Consider the following 17,672-nt stretch of genomic DNA (forward strand, 5'->3'; position numbering starts at 1 on the left):
CTACAACTGTGTTGTCAGCTTTTTTTTTAATTGAACTGCATGACTAAATAATCTTAAAGTAAATACATGAAAAATTAAATAAACTTTGAATAATCATTTTTCTTTATAAATAGCTTGAAACTAGCCTGATAGAGAAACTTTTGCTTCATTTTTCACTGTTACTTATTTTCTAATAATGTTAATGTTTGTTATGATTGTAATATAAAATTACCTTCTAAATGTATTGAAAAATATAGTATTTATATAATTCTTTTACCAGTAACTTTAGAAAAATATTCATAACATAATGAAAGAAAAACGTGTTTATTGCAGCAGAAAGCAACAGAATATTTTAAATACAGAAAATACAGTGAGCCAAGAAAAAGTAGCCCTGACAGAATATGGTATTATATTGACTAGAATAACATCATAAGTTTGCGCACAAGACACTGACATGGAAATTGGAACAAAGGAAGGGGGATGTACATTCCTAGATAAGAATTCCCCTCGTGTTAAGTCATGAGATTGTCTCTCCCTTTCCTCCCTTCCATGTTTTGACCGTCAGTTGTCTGATTAGGCTATAGACTGTTGGCAGGGCTATTTTTCATGATCCACTCTGTATTACTTACAAATGTAGAATGCCACAAAAAAATAACAAGTGTGATAATATGTATTAATGTTTTGTTTCAATAGTTTTACTGTTTTATTGTCTCAATACTTTGAAATAATCTGATATAATCTTCAAACATCAACAAACCACCAAAAAAATTTAATTTTATATTTTTATTAGATATTTATCAAAAGAACTTAAATATAATTTAATACTTTTTCGTTCTATTATTTACGAAATTTTATAAAAAATACTAAAAAGTTTAATGAATTTGGTAAAATCTATTACATGCATATAAACCTTTACAATATTACTTATTACTGTATATATTTAATTATGTAATTAATGTTACCTTCATAAAAACCTTTTGAACAAATACCAAATGATTAAGAAGATCAGTGGTAAGTGAATGTTCAAATACTCCAATATCAGCCACTGCACTAATGTAATTACCTTGCCTTAAAACAACTCCATCTGTAATAAAATGATTATGATTAAATAAATTTATATAAAATGGTACAGATTTTTTGCACTTGGGTAGAGAGCTGGTAGAAGATTGGGGAGAGATAGGATGAACACAGGACGCGAGAAGCTTTCATTAGAATGTAAGAAAAATTATTATGGAGTAAGAAAGTACCAAGGAAATGTGAACTATAACATGCCAATTTTGACAAAAGGTGTGAGGCTTGGGTTACAAAAGGGTAGGAATAAAGTAAATTACAACCTATGGAAATGAAATTCCTCAGAAGCATTATAGGCAAAACAAAGAGATCACGTGAGAATGCAGTAGGATTCCTCATGATAGCTCTAATAACTTTCGAGTAGAATTGTACAAATCTGTGATTATTACTTTTGATTTGAATAGTGGGGTAGGATAAACTGTAAGAACTAGTTTATTGTCTTAGGCTCTTACTAATGATGTATAATAATATATTTTACAATGGTCATTTTTTTTTTTTCAATAAAGATTTGTATTTTTTAAACATTTCATTGCATTGTATAGAAACTTATGGAATGTTTGTTTTGCATAAATGTTTATATTTAGAATTTTAAGTCATAATAATAAAATTCAGTTTATTTTTTAATTTTACTTATCAATTTTGTCTAAAATCTGTATAAAATAAACAAAATAGTAAATTAATTTCTAATAAAAATCCCTTTCTTTCTCTCTGGTCTTTTTCCTTATTTTCAGAATATCTTTTCTTTATTTTTGTAAATATTTTTTGATCAATTTATTCAGTGTAATGTACTTAAAGATCAACACAGTAACTATGAACATTCTATTACTTTTTAAAAATCTAGTTACCCTAACTGATAATTATTCTAATTTTCTATTCTAGATAGTTGTATAATTTTCTTTTGGTAATAATCTTTGCTTATATTTCTAAACCCATTTTCTGGTTTTCCTATTTTGTTTACACATTAAAAATATAATTTTAAAAGAATAATCTTCTATAAAATATGTTCTTTAAAAAAAAGAATGTTGTTCATTGATACTGTTCAATTTATCATTCACTGAACAATTTTTTTAACAAGATTTTTATTAAATTGAAGTATTAGTACAAATAAATAAAATTAAACAAACTTTGTAAATATTTTATAAAAAAATTAAACTATATATATATATATCTATATACATATGTACCAGCAAAATGTCCATCACGTGTATTGCTACCATCTTGAACGTATTCTGCAGAAACATGAACTTTAGGAAGTTCTATACTAGCTTCAGATGGTAGATTTGCTTCAGTTACCTAAAACACAATAAATTTAGTAAATATGTATACAGAGTTTGGTTAGTAAATGTAAAATACAAAATACTTTTATAAATTATTCATTACTTTTTAGATAATGTGTACTATTTATTGTTAATATGACAAACAGTTCCCTTAACTTGTAACTTGATTTTATCAATCTGTATTTCTTATGGCTGTCAGGCATATACATACAAATACTCGAATTTGTTACATAAGTAATATTAAATCATTCTCTTTCTCTGAAAATGATAATAATAAGGTTAGTTGTATAACCTAGTCTTTATGCTAAAAATAAACACAGTATCACTCATAGAGTTGAATATTGTATAGACTTCATCAGTGGGATTGACATACTGATATGCAAATGTATATTTTGGTTCAATAAATAAGACATTGAAAACAGTATAATTCCTTACTTTCCTTATTAAGCTTAGAACAGATGATTGTTATTAATGAGAACGTTCTGCCATTTTCAGGAGGGAAATGTAATTCACATCTACAACCATTACGGTTTTTTTGTACCTAACATGCATCCATATAAAAAAAGACAAATTTGGTTTGACAAAATTTTAAATGATGGTTTCACCCACACACGGAACATAACAGAGATTAGTATCCTAGAAATACTCGTAAAGGTTGTAAATAAAGTATGGTTACATGAAATCCTGAAAAATTAGAAGATACATGAAGTAAAGATGAATAATAATAATGATCAATGTCTTATTTTCCAACAATTCCTATAGATCACTAAATTAAAGTGATGCCAAATAATTAAAAAAATGGCTAAAATAAAAATTTAATGTTGCAATTTGATGGGTAACTGGAAAATATTGGTATTCAATATATAAGTTAACTACATAAAATATATAATAATGTTGAGACACAATTAACCATTATTCCATGTTAGAAAAATCCATCAAACATATGATTTGACATGCAATGTGAGATAAAATCAAGAAAACTAGGATAGAATAATCAATTTTTGACAATTCAAACAACATAAAAGGTTGTTTATAGGAGAACAAAACATTAAACATTATATGTTTTCTTTTTTATACAAATGCTTTGTTAATCAAAACTGTTATTAAACATCAGGAAGTAAGGACTAACACAAGAAAATTATATAATACATGAATGCAATTAATTTCATTATTAATAAATGCAAGTAGCTATGTGTTCATAAAGTTAAATAAAATGTAATTTGCATTTAAGTCATAAATTTAGACAATTAAATTCTTATTTATTTATATCATAGTTAAGTTGTTCTAGTGTCATATGTGTCATAGTAAGTTGAGTGATAATAAAAACTCACCTGAACTTTAGTGGAAAATGATAAAGAATGATGTGGAAGATCAATGATAAACTTAGCTTTGCTACCAGTAACTCCAGTACTTGTGACTTGATCCATTTTATATTGTGCTTGCAGAGAAGGTAATAATGCAGCAGTGATACTAAGGCTCTGAAATAAGAAACAGATTTTTTTTAAATCTTCAATGTAGAATATAAAACAACAGCTATTACTTTTTCCACAACCAGTTCTCTTCACCCAACAACCTAAAAAGTCAACTGCACCTTTTAGATGAACTATCAGACATCAAAATCAGAATAACTCAGCAATAAGGATTTTACAAAACTACTCAGTTAAATGAATAAGTAACTAGTCATGAATTTATAAGTTTGCTCCTGCTCTTGGAGTTTTGGGTATTTCTAGTTGCTTCAACAGTGAAGGGTTAAAGAACGTTATCAATACTCTTATTATTACAATACAGAACTCAGAAAGATCCAAATTTTGTAGTGCTTAAATAAATAACTCAACAGATGCATTGCTACAACTTAGATTTGCTATTACTATAAAGAATTATATAACTTGAGGCAGGGTTTAAAATTAAATGTGGTATGAATGAAAATAAGGGTAGTATTTTGATGTAAGTTTAAACCTTTACTCATTTTTAAAAGTAGTCATCAAACATAATTTTTTATTTTATTAATTTATTTTAACAGGTTTGGCAAGTTTTTCAGTAGAAATGTTTTATGGTTTTTATATATCAAGGAAATATTATTTTTAAAATTATTATACAATTTCTGGACCATGATCAGGCAATATTTATAGTATCTACTTTTTTATTGGGTTTGCTATGTCGATAAGATCTTGCCTTTGCTTCATCCTATGTAATGACCTTTCTAGTCTCTAAATTATATTATTATTTTAGGAAACAGAATCATTTTATATTGTTTTGAATAAATAGAATATTCAATGTAGAATTAATATAAAATACTGTGTATCAAATAAAATTATTAGTTGGAGATTAATGTATTGTTATGGAATAAAGATTATTCACTGAAACAGCAAAAACGTTATAATTACTCATGGATAATTCAAACATATTTTTATAACAATGTAACAATATTTTAACATTAAAATATTTCTTTGAAACCTAAGATATATAAAATATTAACTTTTTGATACTTATCACTTGTATGCTATTTATGCTTGATGTGTTTCATCATACAGGCATTGTATTTCATCATACATATATGAACTATTTTATAACTATATATAAATTACATTGTATTTTATAATATTGATATGTATCTATTATATAATTATATATGTAACTAGTAATTTTTTTTTTTAAAAAAGGAACCTCTGGAACAACAGGAAAAACACATGTATGTGGCTGCACAGTCATAAAATTCTGGCGGCAAACATAAAATTCACTTGGAGTTAATTCCTCTAACTGAAGCCTATACCGATTCAAAATGGAAGCATCTGATGGTTACATGGTAGCTTAACTCATCGTTTAACCAAGGAATATTGAATACAGATTCTTTTTGAGGGAAAGATTTTTTTGGACAACAATCCTAAGATTACCTAAGATGATTAAACAAAGTTTTATTACACAATTTAATTAATTATATAAAAAATACTAATTAACAATGAAAACATTAAACTGTAATATGGTTACCTGTAATACTACACTGAACTGCATAACAAGTGGTTGTAACAATGGACTAGATTCAACTATCTGATGTTTATGTGATGTAGTATGACTTCTCTGTAATGGATTAAACACTCTGGTTTGTCCTGGTGACTGTTGTGTTGCAGAATCAACATCATCGACAGTAGTACCTCTACTCATCCTGCTACTAGTGCGTGTAACCCGTAATTCCTGAAAGAAAAATAATAAATATAATCAGTTAATTCTTTTCTACAGCTAAATAAAAACAAAATATCTTGAAGAAGATGCATTTTACATCAAATATTCAATGATTTGCAGGGTTCCAAATTGAAATAGCTATATAGATGTTGTGGCTAAAAACTCTGAAAATAATGCTTTTGTTTTTATTATTACTTGTTAATGACTAGCTCAATCATATAAATAAATAGTTGATCGTGTATGTAGACAGGCAAATTTAATTAATGTTAAAGTTTCATAAAACATTCCCTGTTTTCAATAACACTGTGTACCACCTGTAACAAATATTTACTTGCCTCTTTTCCTACTTTTTGGGCGAAAGAATCATTCCATATTCTTCTACCTAACTATGATCATAGTACAAGAAATAAGAATAAATGTAATTAATCCAAACACAGAATCTTCTCTAAAAAGTTTACTTTATTATGTTGGTATTTGTTTTTGTATACTGAAATCATTTTCTAGTGATTTAAATTTTTAGGTATGACTAATTCATTTTTATGGATGAATGTACAATACATACATAATGATTCTATGATTTTTTATACCATTTTTTTTTTCTGTTACATATTACAATTGCAATACAATAACATACAATTTCTAAGTATTTCATGTATAATTAACAAGATATATTTTTCTGAACTTGATCTTTAATGGCTCTTATACATCAAAAATGAATAAGAAATAAAAAAGCAAAATGTAGATATATAAGAGCATAAGGCATGTGCAAGTTACATTAGATTCAATAATATAAAAAACAGTTCCATAATAAAAAGTCAAGAATTTTATAAATAAATAATATATATATATATGTGTGTGTGTGTGGACGAAATGACTCCGGAACCGATTTAAACTTTCTCCATACTTAAAATCTCAATTAAGAAAATCGGTTTGCGCCTCCACGTTGGTTCGTCTGGATAACCAGTTAGAAACGTGGAGATTTCTACTGGTGAACTAAATCGGAATCACCTCTCTGGATCACATCCAGAGTTGTAACTCGGGAAAGTCAAATATGGAAGGTCTTTTAAGAAAAAATCCACCGTCTGGTAAATACCAGAGAAGGCTGCACTCGGATCCGGTGGGCAGCTGCTTAAAAGATAACAATGAATCGGAGCATTTGGAAACACCCAAAAACAACACAACTTCAAAATTGAGGATAAGACACAAGCAAATAAACTACATTGCCACTCACAACATTAATTCTCTAACTCAACCCGGCAAACTAAAAACTCTAACAGACATAATGGACAAACAAAATATCCTAATCGCAGGACTTCAAGAAATGAGAAACACCGATCGAGAGCCGTTTGAATCTCAGGGTTACAGAATTTACAAAGGAATCCCCGGGAAACGTGTGATGAAGAATTGCCCACAGTTCGGAACAGGATTTGCAATCAATCTAAAAATAATTGACTCAGTCGTAGAATTTAAGTCTTACTCCCCCAGGATTTCAACCTTAACCCTAAAATCAGCCAATAAATTCTACACCATAATAAATGTCCATGCTCCCACCAATGACAAAAACAATCTTAAAAAAGATAGAGAAGAGATGGACAAATTCTGGGAACTTCTTGACCAAACTGCAAACAACATAAATAAGACCCACACCAAGATTTTAATAGGGGACTTTAATGCCCAACTTGGTAAAGAACAAAGATATCGTGATATTATCGGAAAATGGCCTGCCCAAAAGAAAACTAACAAGAACGACCAAAGACTTGTAGAATTTTGCAGAAACCATAATATGATCTCAAAATCCACCTATTTTATGAGAAAACCAAACAAATTGAAGACTTGGAAACACCCAGATTGGAAAAAAGGAGAATGGCAACTCGATCATGTTTGCATGGACCGGAATTATCACATGGAGATTTATAATGTAAAAGTCTTGAGAGGAACAGATACTGGATCGGACCATTACTTAATTAATGTTAAAATAAAATTCACCCCGTATAAAAAGAAAAAATCCCAACCTAAAAACAAAAGAGCTTATGATCCACATAAATTAATAAACAATGCCATCTTTGAAGAAACAACAAAAAAAATCAAATTAACTAATAATTTAAAAGAACTGACATCCCAACTGAAAGAAATAGCTGAAGAACTAGCCCCTATAAACCCAAGAAAAAAACACCAATGGTGGAATGAAGAATGTGACAAAGCAGTCAAAGACCGACACCGGGCTTGGATCAACCACCAAACCCAGAAAACTGAAGAATCTAACCATGAATTCACCAAACAAAGGAAAATAACTCAGAAAATTATAAGAGGAACCAAACGACAAGCCCAAAAAAACTTGATTCAGCAAATAGAAAAAAGTTCCAAGAAAACTAACTTCCGAGACTATTATAAAATTTTTGGTCAGGCTCTTCAAAGATATGAACCACCCACCCTTATGCTGAGAGGAAAAAAAGGAAATATGGCCCACACCAATAAAGAAAATGCTGAAATTTTGGCAGAAATCTTCAATAGACTCCTCAACTGTGACGACCCCCCAGAGCTTTTTGAGATTGACACTGAAACTCCAGTTAAAACTTCACCAGTAAATATCAACCCGCCAACAATTCAAGAAGTTCTCGCAGCCTTAAATGAAATAAAAAACTACAAAGCAAGCGGAGAAGACCAGCTTTTCGCAGAACTCTGGAAACACTCATCAGTTTATTCAGTCAAAACTTCCCTACATCTATGCCTCGTGAAAATATGGAACGAAGAAAAACTTCCAGAACACTGGACCACAGCCCTCATTCATCCATTACATAAAAAAGGGGATAAAACTAATCTGGAAAACTACAGAGGCATATCTCTCCTGGATTGCACATACAAAATCCTGTCGAGAATCATATACAACCGATGCAAAGACCAACTTGAACTGAAACTTGGGGAATACCAAGGGGTATTTAGGCCATGGAGAGGTTGCCCGGAGCAAATAATATCCCTAAAACTTATGATGGACTTATATAAAAGACGGAAAAAACAACTAATAATCACCTTCGTCGACTTTAAAAGGGCCTATGATTGTATACACCGACCATCCATGCTGAATATTCTGAGAAACCTGGGCCTTCACCCTAAACTCGTAAACATGATAAAATTAACTTTAACCAATACCCAGTCCAGAGTGAAATTCAGAGCTGAATTCTCTCAACCCTTCTACATAAAAACTGGGCTGAGGCAAGGAGACGGCCTCTCACCACTCCTTTTTAACTGCGCCCTCGAATTTGTCATGAGAAAATGGTATGAAATAAATCCCAAAAATATAAAAATGGTACTAAGAAAAACTCCATCACACTAAATTGCCTAGGATTTGCAGATGACCTCGCTCTTTTAGCAAATAATATTCAAGAAGCCAAAACGCAAATCATGAGCCTTCAGAACCTAGCACAAAAGCTTCATATCTCTTTCGAAAAAACTGAACTAATGGCCATAGATCCTCTGGTAATAGAGCACATTACAGTAAACAATCAGAAAATTAAAATAGTAAAACAATTTAAATATCTAGGGGAAATAATAACTTATAATTTAAATGAAAAAGTGACATGGCAAAAGAGGACAAATAAAATGATTAATTCCCAAAAATTAACTTGGTCAACATATAACAAAAAATGCCTTTCTGCTAAAACAAAACTTAAACATTATAAAACTGTAGTACAGCCAAAAATCACCTACGGAAGCGAGACCCTTTTCAAAATCACTCAGAAAAACCAAATTGAAAAAATTCTGAAAATAGAGAGGAGAATTTTCAGAACGTGTATCAATAAAAAACACCAAAAAGAAGGCCAATGGTGGATTGTGCCAAATGAGGTGGTGTATCGAGAAATAGAGCCTGTTACTGATACTATGCGGAAAAAAAAATCTCTTTCTTTGGTCATCTCATAAGAACACCGGAAACAAGACTGTCAAGAAATATCATTGAAAAGCTCTGGTTCCAAAAGCTAGAAGTAGGATGGATCAAAGAAATTAGAGAAGATATGAAAGAATTGGGAATTTCCCTGACTGACCTACAGAATAAAACTGGAAAAATTACAAAGCTAAAAAATAAAAGCATTAGATTTAAACAAAAGACAGACAAATGACAAAATACAACGAAGAGGGTGTTTACAGATAAAGAAAAGAAAGCAAGATCTGAACGGATGAAGAAATACTGGGCAGCTCGGAAGAATAAAATAACACGCTTTTCTCAGAAAAGATCCAACTAAAATTGACTTAAGTGGTCCCATGTTGGCTGTAAAAGCATAATAATAATAATAATAATATATATGTGTGTGTGTGTGTGGTTAAAAAATACATTTAAAATAATATTTTTTGTGTACAAACCTGAAGAGTAGATGACAGTTGTTTGCTACCTCGAGTCATCATACCATGCAAAGCAACAGGATGCTGTGGTATATCAACTGATACTGCACCAATAGTCAAAAGTCCAGAATTTTTATCTTTTAATCTACGTGTAACACTTGAATATAGAGCTTGTGATTTACCAACCGTAACTTTAACAACAGTCCTGAAATACAAAATTTATATATATAAGTAAATAACAACACTATTAACAAGAACATTAATAGCTGATCTCCATGGGAGAGTAGAAGCACCTCGGTCTTCATCTGGAGGTCCTGGGACTATATCACAGTCAAGCATGACATTTTTCATACGCTACAAAATTCTAAGGGGCTAAATAACCACAGCAGTAATGCCCATCAATCTCAAAAAAAAAAAAAGGAAAAAAGAGTTCAATAAAATTATCAAAGTGTCTCATAATTATGCAAACCAATCACACATAAACTCTAAAGCCCAATTTCTGAATCCAGCCATATAAATTCACACATTAGTGCTTTATTTTCAATCTAGCCAGCAATCAGTACGTGACATTGAAATCAATGGTGGATTGCTATGTAGATGGTTAAATAGAAACACTAAATATTTTGAAATTTATGGCATTAAATGTTGACAAACATTGCCTCTCACAATACCACATGACAGTTTCCAAGTAGGAAATTCAGTGATTGAGCAGTGATCTATGCATAAACACAGAAAAAGCTAATTTATTTCAATAACCTGCAATATAAACTAGTTTTATAGGTGGTCTAATGACATAATTCTCTCTCTTGTAACAGTACGTATCTCTGTGCTGAAAAATTCTCTAGTTGACAAATAATTATCGGAGAAAATACTAGATCTTCTCTTATAAAGAAACTTAAGTGATAAATGCAATATCTAAATTTAACCTACAAACAAATTGTGAAGTATCTGTGGCTTTAAAGTTGTCAGGAAAAGTGTTTTCAAGATATTAATGAGTTAAATTTTGTTTTGATAAGATTCACGTGCTACAATATTAATAATAAATAAATACTAATGAAGAGATGAAAGCTGTATAGCCTTGTTAAACCTACTACTAAAATGATCCTGAAATTTGGGACATTTCCCAGTAATTTCTCCAGATTTTAAGTCCGACTTCCTTGTTTGCTAATAGCAATAAGAGCCACCTTCATGAATTCAAACCTCAAACACAAAACAATGACTGTTTTGACATTACCTCCATATGGAGAGACACTTGACAATATATTATGAATGTAGCACCTGGTTCAAACATTTTGGACAGAAATGAAGGCAGCAATTAATTTTTAATAAAAAAATTGCTATTGTTTAAAATTCAAAGTACCATTAATTTTAAATATCTTATTACTAAAATCTAGCTAAAAGTAAATTAATGTTAATTATAATTTCAAACATGAGCTACTTTTAAAAACTAAAAGATTTAAAAAATAACCTTGCACTATAGTGTAAGAATAGCATTTTCTTACAAAATATACAAATATTTGTTTTTACTCAAAACAATGTCAACATATGTGCAAGAAAGCTACTTTACACAATTAATATAATAAAATTTTTACATGTAATTGAAGAAAATAAAAAGGCTTTGCTTCTTTTTTTCACATTGTAAACAGAGCAATAATTAATTAACACATCACTTAAAAAAGAAACTGAGATAAAATATTAATAAGTGAAAATATTGATATAAGGAAAATTTCAGGTAATTAAAAAAAAAAAAATATATATATATGCATATATATAATAACAACCATAATATAAAAAAAAATCTGAATTGCACTTATTTCAATCAATAAAATTTATAAAAAATTTTTTTCATAATTACTGTTGATTTGGAGCAACTCCTTCAAGTAATACAATCATGGTACGACCAACATGTCCAGTAAGAGAACATTCAAGGCTAGGTGGACGTGTTTTCTTTTTAACAGTTAAACTGGAATGTAAATTTGTTATCTCCGCTTCTAGTTTTAAACCACTAAGAGTAGCCAATAATCTTGTTCTATGAATTCTAGCAACTGCTAATACCACTAATCTTGCTCTTTCCCCACTACTATTGACTACATCTAGATAAAAAAAAAGACAAAGTAAATTAATAACAATCAAATATTAAATGAATAAAAGCAGATTACAATCTTGGGTCAGTAAATGTTATTTTTTGAAATACAGATTAATATGTGTTATACATACAGTTAATAATTTTAATATTAATTGCACTGTTAATGTAGTAAAAAAAAAGTATGGCAACAATTATTCATTTGATGATTACTTTCAAAAGTAAGGAAAAAATGTTGCATAAAGCAATGTTAAGCTGAAGTTTGAACTAAAAAATATTTTAGAGAACAGCATTAATCTACTTTAAAATTAAGTAACTTTCATATAGTATTAAAACTGAAAAGATACTTACACAAGAAATAAAAAATAAATAAATAAAAATTTTACTTACTCATTTCTTTTAGTTGCTGTGAAGGCACTGGTGTAGGTGTAGATGGAGGGGGATTCTCTCCTCTTTCTACATCATCTGTTGATTTGACTTCTGGCAATATATCATATTTACGATTACCTTTATATCCTTCAGAGACATCGCCAGCAACAGAAAATCGACTGGAATTGATGAAAACATTAATTACACACACTTAATGCACATAATATTTGCAACACAGATAAAATACACAAAAACAAAAATTACAGGTATACTGACAAAAACTAAATAACGAATAAATACATTATGTATTAAGATTACCTATGTGCAACTGTTTTAGTCTCAGGCATGGTTGCATATAAATCCAATAAATAATAAACTGTTTTCCAACAACGAGGAGTCATTATTACAGCTTCTTTTTCTGCTGTTGGACTAGGAGGAATATTGACACCAGTAACCTGAGCTTCACTAAGATTCATGTAGCCTGATAACAAAAAACAAATAAAATATAGTGTGAAAGATAAATAAAAGGAAATAATAGTAAAGAGCTTATTTATTGTGCATTTTATAACAACTTAATTGTATAAAAAATATATTTAAAAAGTAACTTAAGGTTAAATTTACTGATTTTTAATTTACTGTAAACATTCACTGCAACTGAATATAATCTTACTAATGAAATTGTTTAACATTCAAAACAATAGCCATCATTACCCTTTGAACCCCGGGCCAAAATTTTGATAATTACAATTTTTTAGGTAAGCTTTTTTCAGGAGGTACCCTTACAAATACTGGTGCTTTAGCTATTCAAACTGTAGGGTATTGGTAGAAAATAAATTTTTCATCTTCTGTAAGTGCTATTGTTATAGTTGAGGTGTCAAAATGTTAAGAATAAAATTTTCTACATTTATGAAGTTATTTTATTGATAAAAATACATTAAAATTTATCTTAAAAATTTTTAAATAAGAAATAATATAAAATGTAAAAATAAAACATTATTTTGAAAATTTTTATCTAAAAAACAAGAGAATTTATCTGTAGGAAACTGTTTTATTTCATTCCACACATAGTTTATAATGTACAAAAAAATTATAATCCTAAATAAAAACTTAAGTTCGGTATAAATGTTAAAATAGCTCTAATATCAGGCTCTGAATCACTTTCAGGAATATATATGGGGTCTGCATCGGTATCAACAAAAAGAGTTGAAATTTCTAAGACTAATGATCCACCATTATTGACTGTAAATGTAGTATCAAGCTGTCACTTAATCTGTTGCTATATTTTTGGCCAAAATTCATTTTAATTATAATGTAACACACTAAAATTATACACAAAAAAGATTCAAATAAAAATGACTATACACATCGAAATAACACAGGACCACTGGTGTTAAAATAATAATAGAATACATATACCAGCAATGTTAGTAAAAAGATGGCAATACATGAACGGGCAACTAGTAAACTACACAGTAAACAAAACAGGTCCATTCAGTATACATATTTACTTTGTTACAGCACTTTTTAGAGTAATAAAATATTTCGTAACAATTACTAATATATTAAGAATAATACGTAATACAAAGAACATGTACTATTTTCACAAAAATATAAAAATAATCATTTTAAAAAATAAATACCTTGACGACAATATATTGTAACCTGGTATTTTTGACACAGGCAACGATGTATCGTTGCCATGGGGTTTTTAGCAGAATACTTTGGCAACAATATATCGGCACCTAGGGTTTAAAGGGTTAAACTAGAAACATGACATGGAAGAAAATATAAAAGTGTTTAATGATACTTACTTGTGTAACAAAAAAACAATTACTTACAAATCAAAATAAAATAAATTATATGAGACCATATATGATTCTTAACCACTTAATGATAAAAAAATTATCTTAATGAAAAAAAATAATAATAAAAAACACAAGATAATGTTATAAAATACCTCTAACACTCTTGCTTGATGAACGAAGTCTTTGGGCAAATGTCTGATGCCTTTGAGGTGATTTCACAGAAGATGATGGGGATATCACTGCACCAGTGGTAGATGACAACTGCGCTGGTCCTGGTAGAGGACCTGATGGTTTACTTGCTTCACTAGGAGAAGGTGGTACGGGTAGTTTCTTATCAAATTCAACCGATAATAAAGGTAAGCTTAATTCAGGTAAATCGAGGCCTTAAATCAAAGAAATAACAAAATTATCACTTATTAACTATAATAAGTTTCTCTTTCTACAATTTAAAATAAAAAACATTTTACATAAAAGAATAATATTTTAAAATACATTATTTTTATTAGCATAGACTATTATAACAACAATCAGCAATACAAATCACCTACCATGTAAAATTATATTCAGTACTGATTTAATTTGATGATTTAAAAGAGATTAACCCACATAATAAAGTGGACAACCACATAAAAAACTTTGTTGTTATTGTTACAATTTTAAGAATGGTAATACTTGATGTTCAAGGTATACTAAACTATCATTTTGTAATCATATTAGTTTTCTGTTCTACCCATATCTTGATAACATAGCCTAGAATTAAATACAATTTCTTAAATCTAATAAAAAATACATAGATTTTATGAGATTTATTAATTTTTAGCTAATATTTTTGACAAAATTTATTTTAAAATTGTAAGTTGAGTTTATGAATAAATACTATATCTAAAGTTAAAAGAACAATTAATTCATATACATTGATGATAATTTTGTATTTGTTTCAGCAATGATGAACTTCTGTTGATGGTTTAGTTTATTTATTTTTATTTTTTTAGGAGATATTCAATTACAGTATTTGTAATATTATTAATAAATCACTAATAAACATCAAGTTGTGTGAGTAACCAGTTTAAAAAACAAAATAAATAAAAAGAATATCTGGTTTAAAAAATATTCACTGTAAATAACTTTTGAGAGAACAACTTATATTAGAATGATGATTCTTTTAATAAGTAGGTACAAAAAGAAAATTATTTAAAACAATGTTACGGAATTTTTGATTGGTTGTTGAAAATAAACCAATTGTCATGGCATCAATAAGCTGCACAACAACCACCACCAATCTTGTTAAAATCTTATCCTCCATCCATCTGTCTACCATCTACTCAGTGCTGTTGAAACAGAGAGAATTTGTCATTCTCACCCCAATCAATTTTGAAAAGCATGTTGAAATTTGGTTTTAACAGGAATAACAGACAAGACTGCCAAAGTTCATCAATGGTGAATATCTTGTCAACGAAATTAATGCAATTACCATAATTAGGTGAATGAGTGTGGATGCACATTTGTTCTTGTGAAAGCCAAAAATAGGTCAAGCAAACACTACACTAACAAAGTGAAAAATTACATTAACAGAGTTTGGATGTTAAAGAATTTCACCAATCGAATTTAAAAAATTACAACTGTCAGACATTTATTGTATAATGCTAAAGAAATTCTCTAGGTTAACTGAAAATAAATATAGAATGTTCACAATGGGTGGCTGGATACTGCTAAACAGAGCTGGTTTTACTTTCACAGAGCTGTTCAACTGGGAGATTTTGCATTATTTCTCTACAGCCTGGACTTGGCATCATTTGACTGCGTTCTTCACTTAGGCTGGCTGGGTATTCAGCATTTTAAAACAAATTGGCGAATGCTGTAAAAGTTATGGTTGAGGTTAATAACTTATTGTTAGTTTGACAGGAGAAATTTTTTGGTAAGAAGTCTGCAAAAGTTGATGTCATGTGATAAATGCCTTAACATGGATACATTCATTATATAGAAAAGTAAATTAGATATACTAATAATTAATGGGTACAATAAAATATTTTTTTTTGCAATCTAATTATAAAATAATTTTGATAATAAAACAAAAAGAAATAAAAAGCAAAATAACTATTAAAGTTATTACCAGAATTATTAGCTGGAGGAGTCTTTGGTGCATTATTCTTGTTATCTGGCTGTTGTTCTCGAAGTTCAGACTGTGTTTCTTTAACATTCTGATACATATTACTTATTTGATGAAGTAGCCTTAAAAGAGGCATATTTACCTGAAAAAAAAAAACATTACATATTTTAAGATCTAGTAACAAAGATTAGACTATTCTATACTTCAACATATTTATATCTTAAACTTAAATAATCATGCATTAATAAGAAATGCATACATCACAATATTACCCTGAATATTATATTCTAAAACAAATGGAAAAATATTATTGACATTATTTAATAACTTAATTCACTATCGACCTTCACAAATTAATTAGATGTAAATTAAAATAAGATTTAACTGACCTGCTGAGAAATGTATCTAACAGAAACACTGAGATTCAAAGTAGTATTAGAATTCTTTTTCAGCTGGCCTCTAGAAACATATAACATATTCCTTCTTTGTCTACTAAGGTCTTCAACTATAGTCATATCAGCCAGTCTACACATTTCTAACTCTACACCAACTCTTTCACAAAGGAACGCAGGAGTCTCTGGTGGAATTTCTAAGAAAAATTTTGAATCTGAAAAAGTGAAATAAGCAAAAAATAATAATCAAGTAATTAAAAAAAAACTAAAATAGTTAAAAAAAATCACCTGAAAAAATAAACATACATATATTATGAAACCAAATATTTTCTAAATTAAAAAATAAAATCGTATTTCCAATCACCACTTTCCCAAAGATGTGCGATCTCTTGCATCAAAGAGCAGCTATTAGCCGACAAAGAACAGTTATATATTCTTTATCAACAGTTTGTTTTTAAGGATTATACTCATGATGAACCATGCCTTGATAATCAGAAAGTCCATCAGTATGACCTTCATCTGTCGTGAAAATTTACCACGACAATGTTCCAGCCTGTGCATCACAATCTATTCAGAGATTCTTGGCAAAACACAGCAAAAAACAACTTCAGAAGGCTCCTTACTCACCAGACAATTTTTGATTTTTGGTTCTTTCTTAAGTTTAAAATTCCACTTAAAGAAAAGAGATTTGAAGACAGAGAAGAGATCAAAAGAATTGCAACAAGGACTTATAGTGTTTACAAAAAATGACTTTTAAAAATACTTCCAACAATGGAGACAATGCTGAGATAAGTGTCCCATTACAAGAGGCCTACTTTGGGAACAAGTCATTGAACTAATCAGATTAAGTATTTTTGTCTTTATAAGCCAAGGTTGGATACGTTTTGACCACATACAACGTGTGTTCAAAAAGTAACAAGAATTTTTGTTTTTTGGAAAAAATTTTATTTATTTGTCTACATTAATGTTATCCCCTTCAAAATAGTCCCCATTAGATATTATACACTTATGTCAGTGCTTTTTCCAATCCCCGAAATACTTCTGGAATAAAATCTTTGGAATAGTGTTTAGCTCTATCAG

The 17,672-nt window shown here is 29.1% G+C and overlaps 1 protein-coding gene across 1 annotated transcript in view; it reads right to left on the reverse strand.

The window, feature by feature from the left end:
• Positions 1 to 17,672, reverse strand: part of tweek (transmembrane protein KIAA1109 homolog tweek) — a 260,309-nt gene that overhangs the window by 72,285 nt on the left and 170,352 nt on the right. Inside the window, exons 52-62 of the mRNA XM_075370220.1 lie at positions 16,590 to 16,807; positions 16,204 to 16,342; positions 14,246 to 14,476; positions 12,607 to 12,769; positions 12,310 to 12,467; positions 11,692 to 11,929; positions 9,858 to 10,041; positions 5,313 to 5,516; positions 3,659 to 3,805; positions 2,235 to 2,343; positions 942 to 1,063 (exon numbers count right to left, since the gene is read on the reverse strand). Of these exons, the coding sequence (XP_075226335.1) occupies positions 942 to 1,063; positions 2,235 to 2,343; positions 3,659 to 3,805; positions 5,313 to 5,516; positions 9,858 to 10,041; positions 11,692 to 11,929; positions 12,310 to 12,467; positions 12,607 to 12,769; positions 14,246 to 14,476; positions 16,204 to 16,342; positions 16,590 to 16,807 (1,913 nt within the window). The remainder of the gene's footprint in view (positions 1 to 941; positions 1,064 to 2,234; positions 2,344 to 3,658; positions 3,806 to 5,312; positions 5,517 to 9,857; positions 10,042 to 11,691; positions 11,930 to 12,309; positions 12,468 to 12,606; positions 12,770 to 14,245; positions 14,477 to 16,203; positions 16,343 to 16,589; positions 16,808 to 17,672) is intronic.

The sequence above is a fragment of the Lycorma delicatula genome, chromosome 7 (genome assembly GCF_047948215.1).
Source record: "Lycorma delicatula isolate Av1 chromosome 7, ASM4794821v1, whole genome shotgun sequence".
Lineage (NCBI taxonomy): Eukaryota > Metazoa > Arthropoda > Insecta > Hemiptera > Fulgoridae > Lycorma > Lycorma delicatula.